This window comes from Apaloderma vittatum, unplaced genomic scaffold, assembly GCF_000703405.1.
Source record: "Apaloderma vittatum isolate BGI_N311 unplaced genomic scaffold, ASM70340v1 scaffold10284, whole genome shotgun sequence".
Classification (NCBI taxonomy): Eukaryota; Metazoa; Chordata; class Aves; order Trogoniformes; family Trogonidae; genus Apaloderma; species Apaloderma vittatum.
In genome coordinates, this window is record NW_009714369.1 from 1 (window position 1) to 18449 (window position 18449).

At 38.3% G+C, this 18449-nt stretch overlaps 1 protein-coding gene across 1 annotated transcript; it reads left to right on the forward strand.

Moving 5' to 3' along the window:
• Nucleotides 1–5871: 5871 nt before the first annotated feature.
• Nucleotides 5872–17758, forward strand: LOC104268024 (N-alpha-acetyltransferase 16, NatA auxiliary subunit-like; the record flags this gene model as incomplete). The annotated part of the gene is made up of 11 exons (XM_009868740.1): nucleotides 5872–5944; nucleotides 6211–6380; nucleotides 6739–6891; nucleotides 8431–8559; nucleotides 9152–9365; nucleotides 11734–11927; nucleotides 12612–12720; nucleotides 13228–13326; nucleotides 13885–14028; nucleotides 16573–16670; nucleotides 17144–17758. Coding segments are annotated over 11 exons (1584 nt in total), but the record flags the coding sequence as incomplete, so codon positions are not given.
• Nucleotides 17759–18449: the final 691 nt, after the last annotated feature.

The following is an 18449-nucleotide window of genomic DNA, read 5'->3' on the forward strand; positions in this document are numbered from 1 at the left end:
GACTGGGTTTTAGCTCAAACCCAGGACAGCGTGTATGAATGATTTCCCCATCTCAGAAATGGAGGCAACTCGAGGGGTGGTTTAGTGCTTCTCCAGAACTCTAAGCCAGCAGCTTTGTTTTGATTTTTTTTTTTCCTCCCTTTATTAACTTGATACTAAGTTCATAAATATTTTTTCAGGGTCCATTGATACTGCTTCTGCATATTGTAAGCACCTTCTTATCTCTCTCTTAGATAACATCTCATCATAGCGAAGACTTCAAGTATTGACGTAGTACTCTTACGGACTGTTTTTATTGTTGCTTCTCCATTTCCCATGAGGCATTTAGAGTATTGCTTCAGGGTATGTACTGGATACTTCTTTCTGTCTTGTGAAAGATACTCCTAATTTGGTCACAAGGACTTGATCTGTTAATATCAGCATCGTTTTCGTCTGGACCAAAGCAAATGTTTTTCCAGGGCTGCTGTTGAAAAGCTTAGTTTGTCATTCCATTTTTAGGTCACCCATCTCTTCTAGATTATGACTGTTTTGAAGTTGCACAATGACAGTTTCCTTTTTGGGTGCTCCGTAGCAAAACAATTTGCAAGTGGCGTCTAGATATTGTGAAAAGTACAACTGTTTTTCAATTTCTTGCACAGGCATTAAGAATTCTTACTTAGTGTAGCAGATGCCTCTTCTGCTGTACTGGAGAGGTGGTGTCACAAACTCAACTACACCCCACTCGCCTGAATAAAGAATACAATTCTTACTTGGAGAACCAGAAAGTTTTGTTCAAGTACTGCTACTTAACCATGCTAGTCATGGGAAATATTGTCAATGTTCATTATACTTTAGGATGTGAACAAAGGGATTGATTTATTCAGCTTTGAGGCTTTCTGCTATTAAAGTGGAATTTTTGCAATTTTTTTTTTCATATAAGTACTCATCTGATTCACAGATGTTTGATTTGTTGTTGGCAAGTGATGTGATGCTTTGGGATCAGTTTCTGTGACCCTCAGGGCCGCTGTTGTTGGCACCACACGCATTGCCTGCAAGAAACAAATTGGGTGGTTTTGTTGGTTTTTGGTTTTTTTTTTTAAAATCAGGAAAATTCTCTCTATGAAAACAAAGGTTGTTCAAGTCCAAATTTTGAGGACACATAGCATAACCTTTCTTTGAAGGGCAAGAACACATGGTCTTTTCTTTATTCCCATATGCCTCATTTTGCCTTAAGTGAAAACATTATGTGCAGAATGCCTGCCTTTGCAGGTTGGGTTCTGCAGTCCTTCTCCCATGCTAGAGCTGCAGAACCAGCTGAGAAATCAAACTTCCTGGTGGTGAATGCCACCTGTGCTGATACTCTGAATTGTAAGAAAAGCAGCTGTCTGATGTCTGAGCCAAATTGTCGGATTCCAGAGTTGAGAACATCTGTCTTGGGAAACATCCTGTTTCCTTTTCAGCAAAGATGAGCTTCATCCAATGGAAGAGGAGCAACTTCAGGAAAGTTACTTACTGCTGTTTTCCCTTTCTCAGGTCCTTCACAAGTAGTCCTTTTTGGGACTTTGGGATTTTTTATTTGCTTGGGTTGGGGTTTTTATTTGTTTTTTTTTTTTTTGTGGTTGTGTTTGGTTTGGGTTTTTTGCAAGAACAGTATAAGTGCGTTATCAGTGTAAGAGAAGATGCTTTTGTGAAATTACTCCCTTATTTTGAAGTAGGGAGAGAAGTTAGGCAGCAGCCCATCCTCTTCCTCAGGAAGGGCTACAGATGTCTTTTAAAATTACTTGCAAACTGGAGTTCAGAAGGGGTAATGCTCCGTGTAACAACTGGAGAATGAAGGAGAATGCTTTTATGGGACATACCTAATACTTGTTGCCAAAATACAGTTAGTGTTTGAACTTTCAGGCTGCTGTTTAGAAGATACTTGCTTGTCAATACCAAGGCAGTTCCAATTCCTGTATATTACACATTTTTCCTGCAATCTGAAGTTCTACATACTCATTCGGGATTGGGCATCTCAAAGGAGGCATGTGTTTATGAGACACTGTGTTTGTGTAGTTGAGGAAGAAGCAGCACCCATGCTGTCACCTCTTGTTTTTTCTGGTCTATATAAAAAAAGCCATCTAGTATGGCTTTTGAATATGGAATGATCCTTCTATTATAGTTTAATTGAAGAGCTCTCTAAGACAGCTAAATCCGAGTTGGTGAGATTCTTGTGAAATTTCTATTTTATTTACACCTGTCTGCTGTAATTACTGAGAAGTAAATACCCACAAATTTAAGACAAGTCTCATTGGGTCACCTACTGGAAGCTGAAGAACTGTTTCCTAGTTTTTCCTCCTCTAACTCATTGTGGCAGGTTCTGAAAGGGGTTAACCAGAGTGTTTCAATGTGGAAAACTCTTCAGCTCTATCATGGGGGTCTCAAACTGGTAGCATCCATTGAATTCTGTCTGAAAAAGCAAGGTACCATTTGAGACACCGGAATTTCAGAAACTTGATTTGACACTGGGACAAAGTTGAACTGTTTTCTGAGACATCAGTTATGGGTTTGGAATGGGTTGCAGTGGACTGTGGCAGCTGCTTGAAGGAGGAGAAAAAGTTACTCTTGAATTGACTGCATAATTTACAGAGTGGAGTGTAGCTAGTCTTTAAAATGCTTCAGGTATCTTAAAAAAAGATCAAACCCAGAACACATACAAATACTTAGCTTCTAGTATGTATGCTTATTAGGCATTCCGTAAGGAAATGATAAAAATGGTTTTCTATAGTGTCAGTCTCCTACTGTGTGGTAATTCCCAGAAGTGATCTATTTAATGTATTTTTAGTGATTTAAATATTCCTCTGCAGATATTTGTACCAGGTAATTTGTGATTTTGTTCCTGACTGCTGTCTTTTTAGTCCTCCACACTGTTTTGTGTCCTTTTTGTTGTGTTTAAGGAAAGATGATGTACCCCTTGCCTGTGTCTCAGTGGTGTAAACATGTATGAATTTTTTAACGGTTAAATCTTAGCACACGCTACAGCACATCTAGTCAGTCTAGCACATCTGCTTTAATACCTTACGTCTTTTCAGAGCCATGGTAAGGGAATAACTGAAAATTTTTTTTTCCTGGAATAATAATGTTTGAAATTAACTCATGGTGACTATCCTGGTATTTCCAGATACCTCAGCTTGATTCTTCATGAAGAATGTAGTGGTTAGAAATAGTGCAATATTACTGCCTTTGAGATTGCATTGTTGACTGTAGAATACAGAGAACAGATGGTAGTAAATCCAAGAGACAAGATTTTACTACTAAATTTGCAGTTCATATGAACACAGAAAATAAGGGTTATATTTCCAGACCATTTGTTCCCTGAAGCAGCACAGGAACCTGGAATTATTTTCCTAAATTACTAGCAAGAGACTGAAGCATAACATAGAAAGGGAAGAAAAAGATTCTTAGTAGTCATGAGAAACAAAGATGCTGTCGTATTTTTCAAGAATGTCTGCAATAACCTGACAACATGATTTGCATTATTTTTGTAGCTGTTGCTTTCACTGAATACTTGCTTTCAAATGTATTATTCAAAGCAATTTTCAGAATGACCTTTCCAGTGTAGCTTCTTGGACTGTAGAAGCCAAAAGCATTGCAGAGTTCTGAATATGGATGGATTTAGCATCTCTTAGGACATGGCACGGTTTGGTATTCTCCCATCACCTCAAGAGCAGACGATTTCTTGTGGCTGTTGCTGTGAGCTGATTGAAGCCCCACCTGCTAGAAGAGAGGCTTTCTTACTGCCTTGCTGCCCCAGGGCTGCCCGTTGCCAGCTCGCCCTAATGATGGGACATTTAGCATTAACCCAAAGTAGGGACCACGCATAGAATTGCCCAGATTGGAAAAGACCTTTAAGAACATTGAGTCCAACCATTAACCTAACACTGACAAGTTAAACTATAACCCTAAGCACTACATCTACATGACTCTTAAATAACCCCCAGGGACAGAGACTCCACCAGGGGCCCCATTCCAGTGCCTGATAACCCCTTCAGTAAAGAAATCTTTCCTTCTGAGGAAAGAAGGTGCATGTAGCTCAGAGGTGGTTACACCAGTCTTTTTGGTGGTAGCATGGTCTTTGTCCATATGTGAAGCTGGACTCCCAAGTGTGCAATAGTGGAAAAAGTTGTGTGTAGACTTTGGGATGGGGGCACGTGATTATTAAAGAAATTAAGGGGTCTTCCTTTACACGTAGCTCACTTGCAGTCTAACAAAGCTGACTGGTTTCAAAGGAGTTTTGAGTTTGTCAACAGCCACGTGGGAATAACTTTGGGAATACTTTTGAAGTTGCAGTGAAAAGCAGTGAGGGAATAACTGTCTGTTGCACATAGACAGTGCAAGCTTGCTCTCTGAAGCAGGTGCTTGCTTCTTCCTTTAAACTCATTTTAGAAAAGAGAATCTTCAAAGTTTTTTCCTGAGGTTGTTGGTTTGTTTTAATAAATAAATGTCTGGGACCAGAGAACAGCTTAATGCGTTTGTTTGTCTTTGTCCATTTAGTTGTGACTTCTTGACATTCCTTTATCACGTTGTAGTTGTTTGAAGTCTAGCAAAGTTTTACTGTGTTTGAAATTTTGCTACCAGAAACTGTTTCTTACAAGACTTGCCCAGAGCTTTCCAGAATGTTGTATTATACTTTGAGACATTTACACTGCATATGACTTGAGCGTGTCACCTTCTCTGCTCTCTTTGAAAGAAAGCGTTCAGCATTTTGTGCTTGTTGTGCTGAATTAGGATAAGTAAAGTAGTATCCTTCAAATTGTGTACTTTAATCTCCTAAAACAAGGTTTATTCCCTTCCTTTCTTCTCCCAGACTTTGTCTCAAAATAGATGTGTGCCTTGTCATATCCTAATTTTTAAAATTTTGCTGTGTCTCTATGGTATTTTTTATTTTACTCCTGCAACCCACTTTTTTTGTTCTAATGTAAGATCATCTTACTCTTAACCACTGAAGTTGAAGGCCTTTACTATCTATAGGTTTCACCTTAGCAGTGAATATATCATGGTATTCGTCTCTAATTTGGGTATATTTACATAGATCATATTTCTCTGTTTAGTATTGTTTTTGTGTCCTTGAGGCTGGTTACTTGCTAGGTATGGCAGGCATGTTTAGAATCTAGCTACAGAACAGGTTGAGCATTTCATAAAAATGCTTAGAAATATTTTGTGGCACTTGTAAACCATGGACCCACCACGTGTCAGAATAGTTTTGTGCCTTTGACAAGTGGTACTAACAGTTGTATGTATTGTGGATGCCAAATTCATACAGTGCGAGCTCAAAACTGTGGGTGAATTTTAAATTTTCAATGATATCATTGACAAGGTCTGATTGCCCAAAGTGGTCAGTATCATTCAATATATAGTTTGGGTTTTTTTCCCTGTAAAAAGATGCAGCCTCTATTCTAGGCAACAATACCTTTTTAACAACAACAAAAACTTCAGTAGGACGTATCAGCCTACCAGAAAACCATAGAAGTCTGTTCTGTGTCTTCATTGTTACGGAACGTTCATGCAGAGTCTTTCCCAAGCACCCTTCTCCTGTTGGCTCAGTTTGGGCACTTAAAAAGCTAATAGCATAAATAAAAAAATCTGAGCCACAATTTTAAAAGGATACTAATCAAATGTACTTGGTTACTCTTTGCTGTAAGCTGCCGAAGATTTTACCTGTTCCCTGCTGTATCACCCATTAAAATGGGGAATCAAAGGTAGCTGGTGGAAGCTCTGTCACTTTTTTTTTCCAGATTAAGTAATTAGTTTAGTAACGTTTCTCTAACTTTGCCTGAGTATTTTTTCAGTGTGTAATTTATGTAAACATGAGAGTAAAGCATAACTTTGATTTATTTATTTTTTTTAATGCAGGTTTCTACAATCCAAGAACTTGTTACTGGTTATGAAGCCTCATTGAAAACTTGTGACCTTTTTAGTGCATATGGTAAGTTTGTATGTTCTTACATTACATTAGTTACACTGTAATTATTAATACTGTTTATGGCAGTTATCACAACTTCAGCAACTCTTGATACTTTTTACAAGAAAATAATTATAATACTTTCTAGTAAATGAACGCATTACAGGGAGATTTTGCTGAATTTGCCAAGCTTTGTTTTTTGTGTAGTTTTTGTTTTGTGGGATTTTTTTTTCCCAAATGCAGTCCTCAACCTCAGCAGTTACTGTAACTCTTTTTTCATTTTGTTGCAGAAAATGGAGAGAAAGAGCCCCCAACGACACTGCTTTGGGTTCGATATTTCCTGGCACAGCACTTTGACAAACTTGGCCAGTGTTCTTTGGCCTTGGATTACATTAATGCTGCAATTGCAAGCACTCCAACATTAATAGAACTATTCTATTTAAAAGCAAAAATTTACAAGGTAAAAAGTGAATTTGGACACGTAGAGTACCTGGTTTATAAAAAGAAACAACCCAACAAGCTGGTGTGAGTGTGTGGATAGTGTTTCTGTTAGCAATGGTTATGGGCATTGATTTCATGAGGGTTTCTTTTTGGTCACTGTTCTGTCAGGAGGAAAATAAACTGTTTTGTTTAGGTTTTGCAAAACAAGTCACATCTTAAAGCGAATTGTTATTCTGAAAAAAAGTTGTTACTCTGTTTGTTACAATAATACTGCCTTTTGTCATTTCTGGGGGAGAAATACTAGTAAATACAGATTTCAGGAGCTGGTTAATAGCAGGCTTATACTGAAAGTTAACTATTTAATTTCTCACTAACAGCATGTAGGTAACCTCAAGGAAGCTGCCAAATGGATGGATGAAGCACAGTCTTTGGATACAGCAGACAGATTTATCAATTCTAAGTGTGCTAAATACATGCTGCGAGCAAATATGGTGAAGGATGCAGAGGAGATGTGCTCTAAATTCACAAGGGTAAGTATAAGCTTTAAGAAAGACAGGTTTTGCTTGCCTCTGGCAGTTCTTTTTCATTCGTATAACTTTTGACCCAAATAAAAATTATTTTTTTAGTGTCTGTTTTTAAGGGAATGCTCTTATACTTTGTGCTAAAAAATATGTAGAATCATAGAATGGTTCGAATTGGAAAGCAACCTTTCAAAGATCACCTAGTCCAGCATCTCTGCCACGGGCAGGGACACCTCCCACTAGACCAGGTTGCTCAAAGCCCCATCCAGCCTGGCCTGGAACACTTCCAGGGATGGAGCATCCACAACTTCTTTGGGAAATCTGTGCTGATGTGTCACAATCCTCGTAGTCAGTATCTTCCTTATCCAGTTTAAGACTGTTACCCCTTGTCACTGCAGACCCTGGTGAGAAGTTTCTGTCCTTACGAGCTCCCTTTATCTGTTGAAAGGCCTCAGTAAGGTCTCCCTGGAGCCTTCTCTTCTCCAGGCTGAACCCCAACACTCTCAACCTTTTTTCAGGGGCAGGGGGGTTCCAACTCTGTGGGGTTTTTTGGGGGTTGTTTGTTTTTTTTTTGGTGGCTCTCCTCTGGACCTGCTCTAACAGGCCCCTGTCCCTCTTGTGCTGGGGTCCCCAGAACTGGATGCAGGACTCCAGCAGTATAGACTCAGTAAAACTGGAGAAAACGGGTGTTCAAAGGAGATTGCCCAGAAGTGTTTTGTCATTGTCTCACTTCTGAGTATCTCCGTGGAAATACATCTGATGGATACCTTGTCTGTCAAACCTGCTGTTACCCAGTAATACCATCAGAGCTAACTGCTCATGAATGTGCACTATATTCGCTGTGATTTAGCATTAATGTAAATTAATTTGGACTTGAACATTTCATTCCTTTATGCTAGTACTACGGATATTATTAAAGCAAATCCTATCTGTAAAAGATGGCATATGCATATGCACTTTAAAGTCTAAATTTTTAATGTTGAACAAAATTTAGATTAATGAAGACCAGTTTTTCTATATTATTTATGTAACTAAATATGAAGACAACTACTTGGTGAGATTTCCTAGAGAACATAAATGAACTCAAGTCCTTAATTCTTCTTATTTTTAGGTGTGAAAACATTTGGAAGTGAATTTGTGAAAGTGAAAATGGTGGATTTTTAGACTAGTGCCACTTACCTGAGAGGGGAAAACCCAATGAAAATTACTTGCTGACCTTTATGAATTTTAGAAAGTGTTATGTTCTTCCCCAAATCATAAAAATAAGACTGTGTATGCAAGTATGAGTTAATCTTAAAAATCTGTTGAGGCACTAATCTTCAGATAATTTTTTTTAAAATAAATATTTCAATCTATTCTTTTCTGTCTTCGCAAGCACAGGCTGTCCTCAGTAGTATTCTCAGTTGCTGGATGGTTATGTCAATTTTTTATTTTATTGCAAGTAGTTGAAGGATTGATTGTTTCCTACTAATGACCTGAAAGTAGCCATAGTTGAAAGAAGCATCTGGTCAATTATAATAGCAACAGTGATAATGATGCTTATTTCAGGAAGGAACTTCTGCAATGGAAAACCTAAATGAGATGCAGTGTATGTGGTTCCAGACTGAATGTGCTGCAGCTTATCAAAGGCTGGGGAAGTATGGTGATGCCTTGAAAAAATGCCACGAGGTAGAAAGGGTAAGTAGGTGCAGACACCAGCAACTTCTTTCCCAGTATTTCTCACATACACACCAAGGAAAATATCTGCGGCTGTAGTCGGCATCGTTTTCTTTGCATGATAAGTTTCTATTGTGCCTGTTTTAAAAGCTACTTTAAAAACTACAGAAATACTTGATTTGTTGCAATAGATGTCATCCCTTACTATTATGTAAAAAAACCCAATTATTTGAAGTGAAACAGATTCAGTATAAAATACTGGGTATCTTAACCATACAACTGTTTGTACATTTACTTTATGCTATCTTTTGCCAACTGTTTTTTGTGTTTGGTTTTTTTTTAAGTTAGAACAATCATATTTCAGTTGGCTTTTAAAGAACACCTAAGTCTTTGAACAATGATGTTATTGTTTCTGTTAAAAAAATGAGATTTTTCTAGATGGATTTTTCCCCTACTGACAGGCTCTCTTGGACAGTAAATACTGTAAGGATATTTTTATGTCTATTTTATTGCCTATAAATAATCAGTTGTAATTTTGACCTCCACCTAATTAAAAGAGTAGACTAAGCAATGGAATTGTTTAAGTTGTGTGTGTGTTCTTTTTTTCTTGAAGCATTTTTTTGAGATAACGGATGATCAATTTGACTTCCACACGTACTGCATGAGAAAGATGACTCTTCGTGCCTATGTAGACCTTTTGAGATTAGAAGATGTGCTCAGGAAACATGCCTTCTACTTCAAGGCTGCTCGGTCAGCAATTGAAATCTACTTGAAGCTCCATGATAATCCTCTCACCAATGAAAGCAAAGAACAAGAAGTGAATTCCGGTATGTAGACTGTAATGGAGGCTCATATGTGTAACTCTTGTCAAAACTTACTAAGCTGACTAAGTTTTCTGGTGTAGAATGAATATGAGTTCTAACATACTAGATGATCTTTCAAGGTCCCTTCCAACCCCTGACATTCTGTGATTCTGTCATTCTCTTTTCTGTTGCTGTTTGATAACTGAAAAGAGATCACAGATAGGCCACAGACTTCTCCCACTCTATTCTCTTACCATATTATAAAACTAGTACATGAGTAAACTCAAGTATGTAGAACTAGGATGTGAAGGAACCTAGGTGGCGAGGAGTGGTGTTTCGGAATATTCAGAGAAAAAAATCAAATTTGGTTCAGGTGTGTAGCAACAGGATGAGGGACAATGGTTTTAAAGCAGGGTGGGTTCAGATTAGATGTTAGAAAAAAGCTCTTTACTATGAGGGTGGTGAGACACTGGCACAGGTTGCCCAGAGAGGTGGTGGAGACTGCATCCCTGGAGACACTCAAGGTCAGGTTTGCTGGGACTCTGAGCAACCTCATCTAGTGAAAGATGTCCCTGCTCATTGCAGGGGGGTTGGACTAGATGGCCTTTAAAGGTCCCTTCCAGCCAACACATTCTATAATTTACTCATTTAAACAAAAGATAAATTATATTAATAGATGAATTATGAAACAGTGGATAGATTTTGGGGAAAGCAGTCTGAATTGTAAGAATTTGATTTTGATCCAGTGTTTTTAGCTAGTAGTGCTATGCAATAAATTAACACTATATTACATTTTCTCATTTTACACATAACTTCAGGACCAAAGAATACATGGATAAGTGTGTATTAACATAATAAGTTTAGAAAATGATTTTAAATTGCTGTTAAATGGAAAGCAGACTTTCTTAGGAAATCAGTGGGATGTGGTTTAGAAATCTTGAGGGTTCAATGACAAATGAATTACAAGGTGTTTTCCTTTAAGATAAATAGCTGCTTATTCTGTGAAATTGCAGCTACCATCAGTACTGCAGTGGCTGTTGAGTAAAGGATGGAAATTAATATCTAGCCCTTTGCAAAGAGAAGGACTTTTGAGGTGGGGGGAAGAAGTTTAAGTAAAACAAAAATACCACTAAATGTTGCCAATGCAACCTTACCTTTCATTGAGGTGAATAAGTTTTTCCGTATCTGCCTTGTATAATGAAGTCCAAGAGGAGTGCATTTCACCGCACAGTTCCACTTGCATCTTGTTTCTCTCCGGCTTTTTTCTGTATATAATGTCAAGTCTGTGTCTGACAGGGCATCTTGATAGCAGTAGGTCACAGAAACTAAGGTGGGGAAGAGTGAGAAGCCAGTTAGCTCATTTGCCTGCTGCGTGCTGGCCCTCAGTAGGCTCATTCGCAGGAGATGGCAGCTCTGTGTGTATGAATGGGATCAAAAGAAGGTTTGCTTCTCCTTGCTTCCCTGTCTGAGAGTGGTAGCAGGCCCCAGTGGAGAGGCGACAGTGCAGTGGCCACCAAAAAAATGGTGTGTTAGTCCAGCAGCCCTGTCCTTCTGTTCCTTGCCCACGCTATTATCACAAATCATGCTGAAGCACCTCAGTAACCAGTGGAAATGACTGTAGTATTCTGGCTGAACTGCTCGGGTCAGTGGGACAGCAGGGAAGGAAAAATTGAAAGGCGCAAGGCTCCTCACTTCTGTGTGAACCTGGAGGAAACCGTGTTTCATGTGTTCTCCTTCTCAGGCAACTGTTAAACCTTCTTGGTTTCTCTAAATGCTAGTCCAGTCTAAAAATCTTGAACATAGCGAGCAGCCTGAAGACTCATATAATGCTCCTACTAATACATACGAGAATATTTTCCCTCTCCTCAGCCCAAACTATCATTTTCTGCCTGCATCCATTTAGCCATCCCATAGCATTTACAGAAAATCAGTGCAATTGCTGCGCTCTGTGTTGTTCAGACACTTTAATGGAAGATAACAAGCTTATTTTAAGGTAGTGGCTGGACGGTTCTAATTAGCACTAGAAGGAAGCTGAGTATTATCTTTGAAAACCATTGTCCTTTTGCTAAGGTAAGACTTGTCATAGATGCAACAGTTTGATGTAATTAACCTTTCAGATTGTTGAGGCTTCTGCAACAACTACATAAGAGAAAATGTCCAAGATCAAGCATTTGTGTTGTGCTGTAAACAGAAATGTAGTGGTGTTAATGTTGGAATCCATAGGGATGATGGTCTGGCAAGTGGTAACGTTCATGGCAGTCACTGTACAAGTATGCCCTTGTGACCTGGGGAAGGAGCGTAGTGGCATGTCTGAGTATTGAGAGAAACAAGATTTGAAATTAAATACGCTGTTAATATAAGTTAGTTACCTGTTTGTTACCTTAACCTGTAGAAAATCTCTCAGCCAAAGAACTGAAGAAAATGCTTAGCAAGCAAAGAAGAGCACAGAAGAAAGCAAAACTTGAAGAGGAAAGAAAACACGCGGAAAGAGAGCGACAACAAAAGAATCAAAAGAAAAAGCGAGATGAAGAGGAGGAGGAAACTAGTGGACCCAGGGAAGAGCTAGTTCCTGAAAAACTGGAAAGGGTTAGCATGGTCTTTCATGTTAATTAATGTGATTATCATAAAAAGTCTATAATCTGGGATATTACCAGATTATTCTACAAATCTGAGGGCGTTTGCATGCAAAGATACCTTTCTGTAGTCTGTATTTACAGTAAAGTAATATTTTTTCCTTTAATAAATCAAAGTTTCCTTGAATTTGGCATTTTTTAAAAGGTAGACCATCCTTCATTAAAATACATACTGAACAAAAAGATGGTTCTTGCCTGATGGTTCCTGTTTTCATACAGGCAATGAATTAAAAAATAACAGAAATGTGATTGCAGTTCACAAAATTTGAAGACATGAGCCAGTGTTTTCTCTGAGCATAAAGAAATATCTCTATTATCACGGACAATAGGCTTAAACTTCTGAAGTTGCTAAGGTGGTCATGTTTAGTTGTTGGCTAAATTGCAACAATGAGTACATGAAGTGAGCAGTGCCAGAGTTAGCAATAACTTTGTCTTTTTCAACACGAAATCATGAGTAGACACTTAAATCTTGTTCAGAAAAAAAAATATTGTAGTTGAGATTGATTCAGAAAGCTCTACAAAGTTTACCTGTGGTCTTTGGTTATTTAAATACTTCGAATGACACAAACTATCCTTGGTGCTTTTTATTTGACATGTATTTTAAGCTTTGAATTTCACTGTGTTTTTATTAAAACAGGTAGAAAATCCATTAGAAGAAGCCATTAAGTTTCTTATACCACTTAAGAATCTTATTGGAGATGACATAGAAACACACTTACTAGCATTTGAAATATACTTCAGAAAAGGTAAAGTACTGCATAATTTTATTTTTGCTCTAGAAAATTGTAACCCTTCACTGCAGCTTATGTTATGTGAATGTAGCCTAAAATGGTCTGCAGAAGCTATTTACTTGACTGAAGCTGGGATTTGCATCATGGCCTGCAGTAATAGGGGAAATAGCATTTTTGTGTAGCCAAACAAAAAAAAAACCAAAAGAGCAAAGTGAGTTGTGGCATATACTAATAAATGCTGTGGTAAGATATTTGCAGTGTGATCTTTATCTAAGGGGAAAACAAAGCCAAATGGGTAGTAACATCACCTACGCAGCGCTGCCAGAGTTTAAGCAGCGAGCATTTCTATTTTATCAAGAAAATTGGACGGGAAAAAATAAATCCCTCTTCTAATTCTCTGTAGTCATTGATGTTTCTGATGTTTGTACTAGATTTACTAAAGAGAACAGTAGTTGATATAAAGAGAAAAAGTTCTGTATTCTTAATTTTGGTATGTTTCTGTGTGTTTTCTCCTTTCCACAGGAAAGTTTCTGTTAATGTTACAGTCTGTCAAAAGAGCTTTTGCCATCGACAGTAATAATCCGTGGCTACATGAGTGCTTGATTAAATTCTCTAAAGCTGGTATGTGTATAGGAAGTACGTATACATGTATAAAGATACAGGAAATGATGTTGTACAAGGGCATAACGACATACTTTTGTAATCTATAAATACTTTCGAAACACAAACTGCTATGAATAAAAATAAAAATTGTTTGTTTTCCATGGTAATACCCAAGAAAACACAGATTGTGCCATGCAGGGTGCTGTGTGTGTATTATACTCCTTGCTCCATTAATCTACCAGGTTGATGCAATAACTCATTTTGACTGGATTTCACAGTGGAGTAGATGTTCCAAAGATCTCTGAAATTTGTCAGTTTTAAGAAAATAAGTGGCGGAGATGGGAGAAGGAGGTTCTGACTGAAGCAAAGTGTGTGCATTGTGGGCTTGCAGCAGAGCGCCCTTTATGAATATTTAATCTAGAATAAACACAGCTTGTATTGACCTGTTTCAAATGTACATTTGTGTTTCTGTGCCCAAATTTTGAAAATGGGAATTTTAGCAGGGATGTTTGTGGTTTCACACTGTTTTCTACAGTCGTTTAAATGACTTTTTTTTATGTCTCTTTCCCCTTCTAGTATCTGACCATAGTAACCTCCCAGAAATTGTGAGCAAGGTCCTAACTCAAGAAATGCAGAAAATCTTTGTTAATAAAAACTTGGAAAGTTTTAATGAAGAATTTCTCAAACACAATGCTACCTCCATTCAGCACCAGCTGTCAGGTTTGTTTCATTTAATGCTCTTGAAAAGGAGATGGTTTAAGTGATTTATGTCTGGAATCTTTATCTGCCGTGTGTAATTCATTCATACTTTCCAGTGAGCCAGAAATTCACATTTACATTGCATTTTTCTGCCTGCTTTGACCATGTTTAAAAAACATGCACTTTTTTTTTGTTAGATGCATAAGGAACCTGCTTCTTAGGTCCAAAAAGTGTGATTAAAGCATCACAAGTATTCAGGCACAGAAACAGAAATCCCTCCTGTTGCAGCTTTTAGTTTGGAAATTATATGTAGGAATTTTTTCAAATTTTTTTTTTGAGAAGCAGTGCTTTTCCCTGTTTTCTTGTCAGTTGGAATGTCTCTGTTCCTGCTCATAGCTTTTTCACATAGCAACAACATCAATAAAAATACCACGGTGAGGTTGTTATGCTACTTTTACTGTTCTGCTTTATGGTCAGCAATGAAAATGTTGAAATATGAAACTTAGACTACTTGTGTAGAAGAACTGCAAGTAGCTGCTGCAGCTCAGTCAAAGGAAGCCAGAATTGCGTTTTTGTCATGGCTACTGAGTACAGAAAGTTTTGGAATAAAAATTCTAATACCTGAGAAGCTAGTGTAGAAGAAAACAAAATGCCTCTCCGGCAGTTAGGAAGCAAAAATAAATGTAGGTTTATCAAGCATTTAAAGTATGTGCCTAGTACTAATCTCACCAATTTTGTAGAAGTTACCCAGGGTCTGTCCAAAATCACTGAAGAAAGTTAGCTTCAGAGGATTTTCATCTGTCTCTAAAGTCAGACAACTCTACCCCAGCCTTACAGAGCCCATTACAGGATCCCTGTTTCAGGACAGCGTCTTGAGAACACTATTTGTGCCCCGTGTCCTGTGAGCAGGGTCAAAATTTGGGAACTCAGGTACCGATATCTCAGCAGGCACTTGCTGCTGGTTCTTACAGATGTGTTCTTCTACTCCTCATTGTTGGGCATCTAACGGGATGTTTTCCAGGTTCTGCTCTCTGTTTTTCTGTTACTACGGAAGGCAACACAGTCCCCTTGTCGTAGTAATTGTACAGGCCAAGGCTGTCATACCTGTGGGTTTGGATTCAGGCTGTCTACATCTTTAGTGCCTCTGAGAAGAGCCTGAGCTAGATCACTGGCAGTGGGGGCACTCGCAGTACAGAGATGTCAGGGACCCCTTTGAAGGCAGTGGGGCTGTTCACGTTCAGTGGAAGTGTGGGGGCGTAAATCTGTAACAGCTCCTCAGGGTCAATCAGTGGACATTAGGGTCCCTCGATCACTTGGTCTTATCATTTTACAAGCAGCGGTATTAAGATTTTAAAATGAAATCAGGAATGAACTAACATCACCTTGGTAGCTTTAGGTCTTCTTCATCCATATGTCAGTCTTTGTGCTGAAAAAGATTTGAAGCGATTGACTTCTCTACTGTACAATTGATAGCTTTTTTTTAACTGTCATCTTTAATTCAAGTTTGAAGACATAAAGGTTTGAAAGATCTGAACTTTTAAGTCTGAGTCCAAATGAGTTTTCTTAGCTTAAAATGATTATTAGTAAAAACAATTATAAGCAGAATTTTAATCGCATTTCAAGTTCCATACCAAAGCCTCCCTGACTTGAAACAAATGTAGCTAGATTAAGTTCAGTAAGTCTCTTGATGTAGAGAGGCATGTCTGGACTTTGTATTTGGTAGAAGTATATGAAATGTCTGTGTGTTCGTTAAGATGAGATGTTAAATTACAGCAGCTATGATGTGAGGAGCAGCACAGTATTTTGCTGAGATGCCCAGACCAGTTTTGATCAACTGTAGTTCAAAAAGCTGCGTAGTTACGTTAATGCGATGTCTTACTTTTCGGCAATGTAGTCTGGTCTAGGCAAAGCCCCAAACTTGAGTGACAGTTCCCTTGGAGCGAAGGTATTTTGCTCAGCCCTGGGTTAGTAGCCCAGCTTGGCTTTACTTTCTGCCGTAAGGACATAGACACATTTCTTCTGGATTGTGTTCCACAATTGTTTAATAACTGTCTCATTTGCTTACCTCTAGTACTTCTCCAAATAATTCAGGGTATCTCCAAGAATGTGTCTTTTACTCATTTCTGAGTTTGTAGGATGGATTTCATTTAGTCTGCTGGTGGGAAGGGCTTTGTCATGCTGCTAGCTTCAGGAAGTGCAGCCTCTTAGAAGAGACTGAGCTAAAAAGTAAAAATCACTCAACAGAACTGATTCTGTGTAGCTCAAACCAAGACATCTTTATGGGTATTTCTTGGCTGCCAGGTCTTCAGTGAAGTGAGGCGTTTCATTTTTTGCGGAAGCAGATCTCCCATGTTACTCAATCCTTATGTTTCTAATAAATTTCAAAACAGCTTTAGCTTTGTTAGTTTTCATTTATAAATAAGACAGAAAAATAGAGTTTATTAAAATTTGCAGGAAGTCCTAATTCACACTGATTTGTAAGTTTTCAGATTCTTTGTGCCTTTATATGTGATATTGCCTTTAGGAATGCTGTTGTCTAAATGTTGTGTTCTTTCTTGTGGCAAGGTGCAAAGATGATGTATTTCCTGGACAAATCAAGACAAGAAAAAGCAATTGCTGTTGCTACTAGATTGGATAAAAACATGAGAGACAAAAATGTAAAGGTAAAAGATAACAGTGTTTAAAGCCAAAGAATGTGTGGGATCTTATGAGGAAAGGCTGAAGGAGCTGGGTCTCTTTAGCTTGGAGGAGGCTGAGGAGTGACCTCATGAATGTTTATAAATATGTCAAGGGGAGTCAGGAGGATGGAGCCAGGCTCTTTTCAGTGTTGTCCAATGACAGGACAAGGGCAATGGGTACAAGCTGGAACATAGGAGGTTCCACAAAAATACTAGAAAAAACTTTTTCCCTGTGAGGGTGACAGAGCACTGGCACAGGCTGCCCAGGGAGGTTGTGGAGTCTCCTTCCCTGGAGACGTTCAAATCCCACCTGGACGCGTTCCTGTGTGACCTACTGTAGGTGATCCTGCTCTGGCAGGGGGGCTGGACTAGATCTTTTGAGGTCCCTGACCTCCTGTGATTCTGTGATAAAACCCTTCTAAATCCCATTCATTAACAGTTACTTTTTGTTTCTTCAGACGTTAATGAAGGTTTTTGAGGCACTGCTTGACGGCAGTTTCGGGAGCTGCCACACTCAATGTGAAGAATATCAAGCGGCGTGTCATAAACTGTTCCCTTTTACGTCTGCCTTTATGCCTGCCACAAACGAGGACGATAGCAGCATCGCATCTGTGAATCACACAGCCCTTAACCACGATTTGCTGTCTAATGAAATCTGAAATTGTGTGTGTGTGTGTGTATACCTACATGCACCCACGTATACAGAACTCCTGACTCTCATTACGTGCTGGCTGGATACGGATCAGGGTTACTTTTCCAGGTTGTATTTTAATATCTTGAACAGGTATAAAACAAAATATTTGAATAGTTATATGAAATGGAGTATGCTATTAGTTTGTTTGGTTTTTTTTTCTCCCGACAAAAAACTGCCAATATTTATGTAAACATTATCCTTAATCAGCATTTTTCATGTTTGTACTTGTACAGTTTTAAGTCTTTTAATAATCCATCAGCCCTCCCTCACAAAAAATATGGATGTTAAAGACTGCTTACACATAAGTGTTGTTACAGATGCAGATAAACGTGGTCATATCTTGTTAATAAATTATCATTTGAACGTTTTTAGCAGATTAAGACTGAAGTGCTGCTTGAATTGCCCTCTTTGTCCTTTACTGTTCTTTAGGTATTTTTTCCTCTGGGTTTGGTTTTGTTCGTTTGGGTTTTTTTAATTTTATTTTTATCTTTAATCAGTTTGGTTTTTTTGAAGCACAGTGACAATGAAAGCATTGGGGGTTTGCATGTTTTAGTCAGGTGTGTGTTTTATATGGAACCAGTGTTGATGGATATGAAGATAAGAAGCTTATGTAAAATTTAAAAAAAGAAAAAAGAAAAACTCAAAAAACTAAGGCTTTTTGAAGACTATTCTATCTACCTTGTGTTCCATAGCTATGGTTTCCTTAAGTTTATGGTCTGTTTAACATTTTTAAGTTTGAGTATCCTGAAGCAATTCCCTGTGAAAACACAATAAATTTAATACTGTTGTTTGTCCTTTGTTCCATCTTCTTCCTACTGGTTTCTCCCAGTCCGTTCACTTATTGACACTTAAGTTGAAAAAAAGCTGCTCCAATTTTGGGCAAACGCAGAAGGTACAGCAATTGGGAATACAGTTCCTATCTACGACATAAAAATTCCCTGGTTATTTTACTGTGTTACCTCCGTTGAAAGTCTTAGTTGTCCGCTTCTGGCCAATACTCCAGTACTGCTCACGCCTGAGTACTATTGCTAAGGCAAGTAATATGTGAGGAGTATGTTTCACATCTGAAA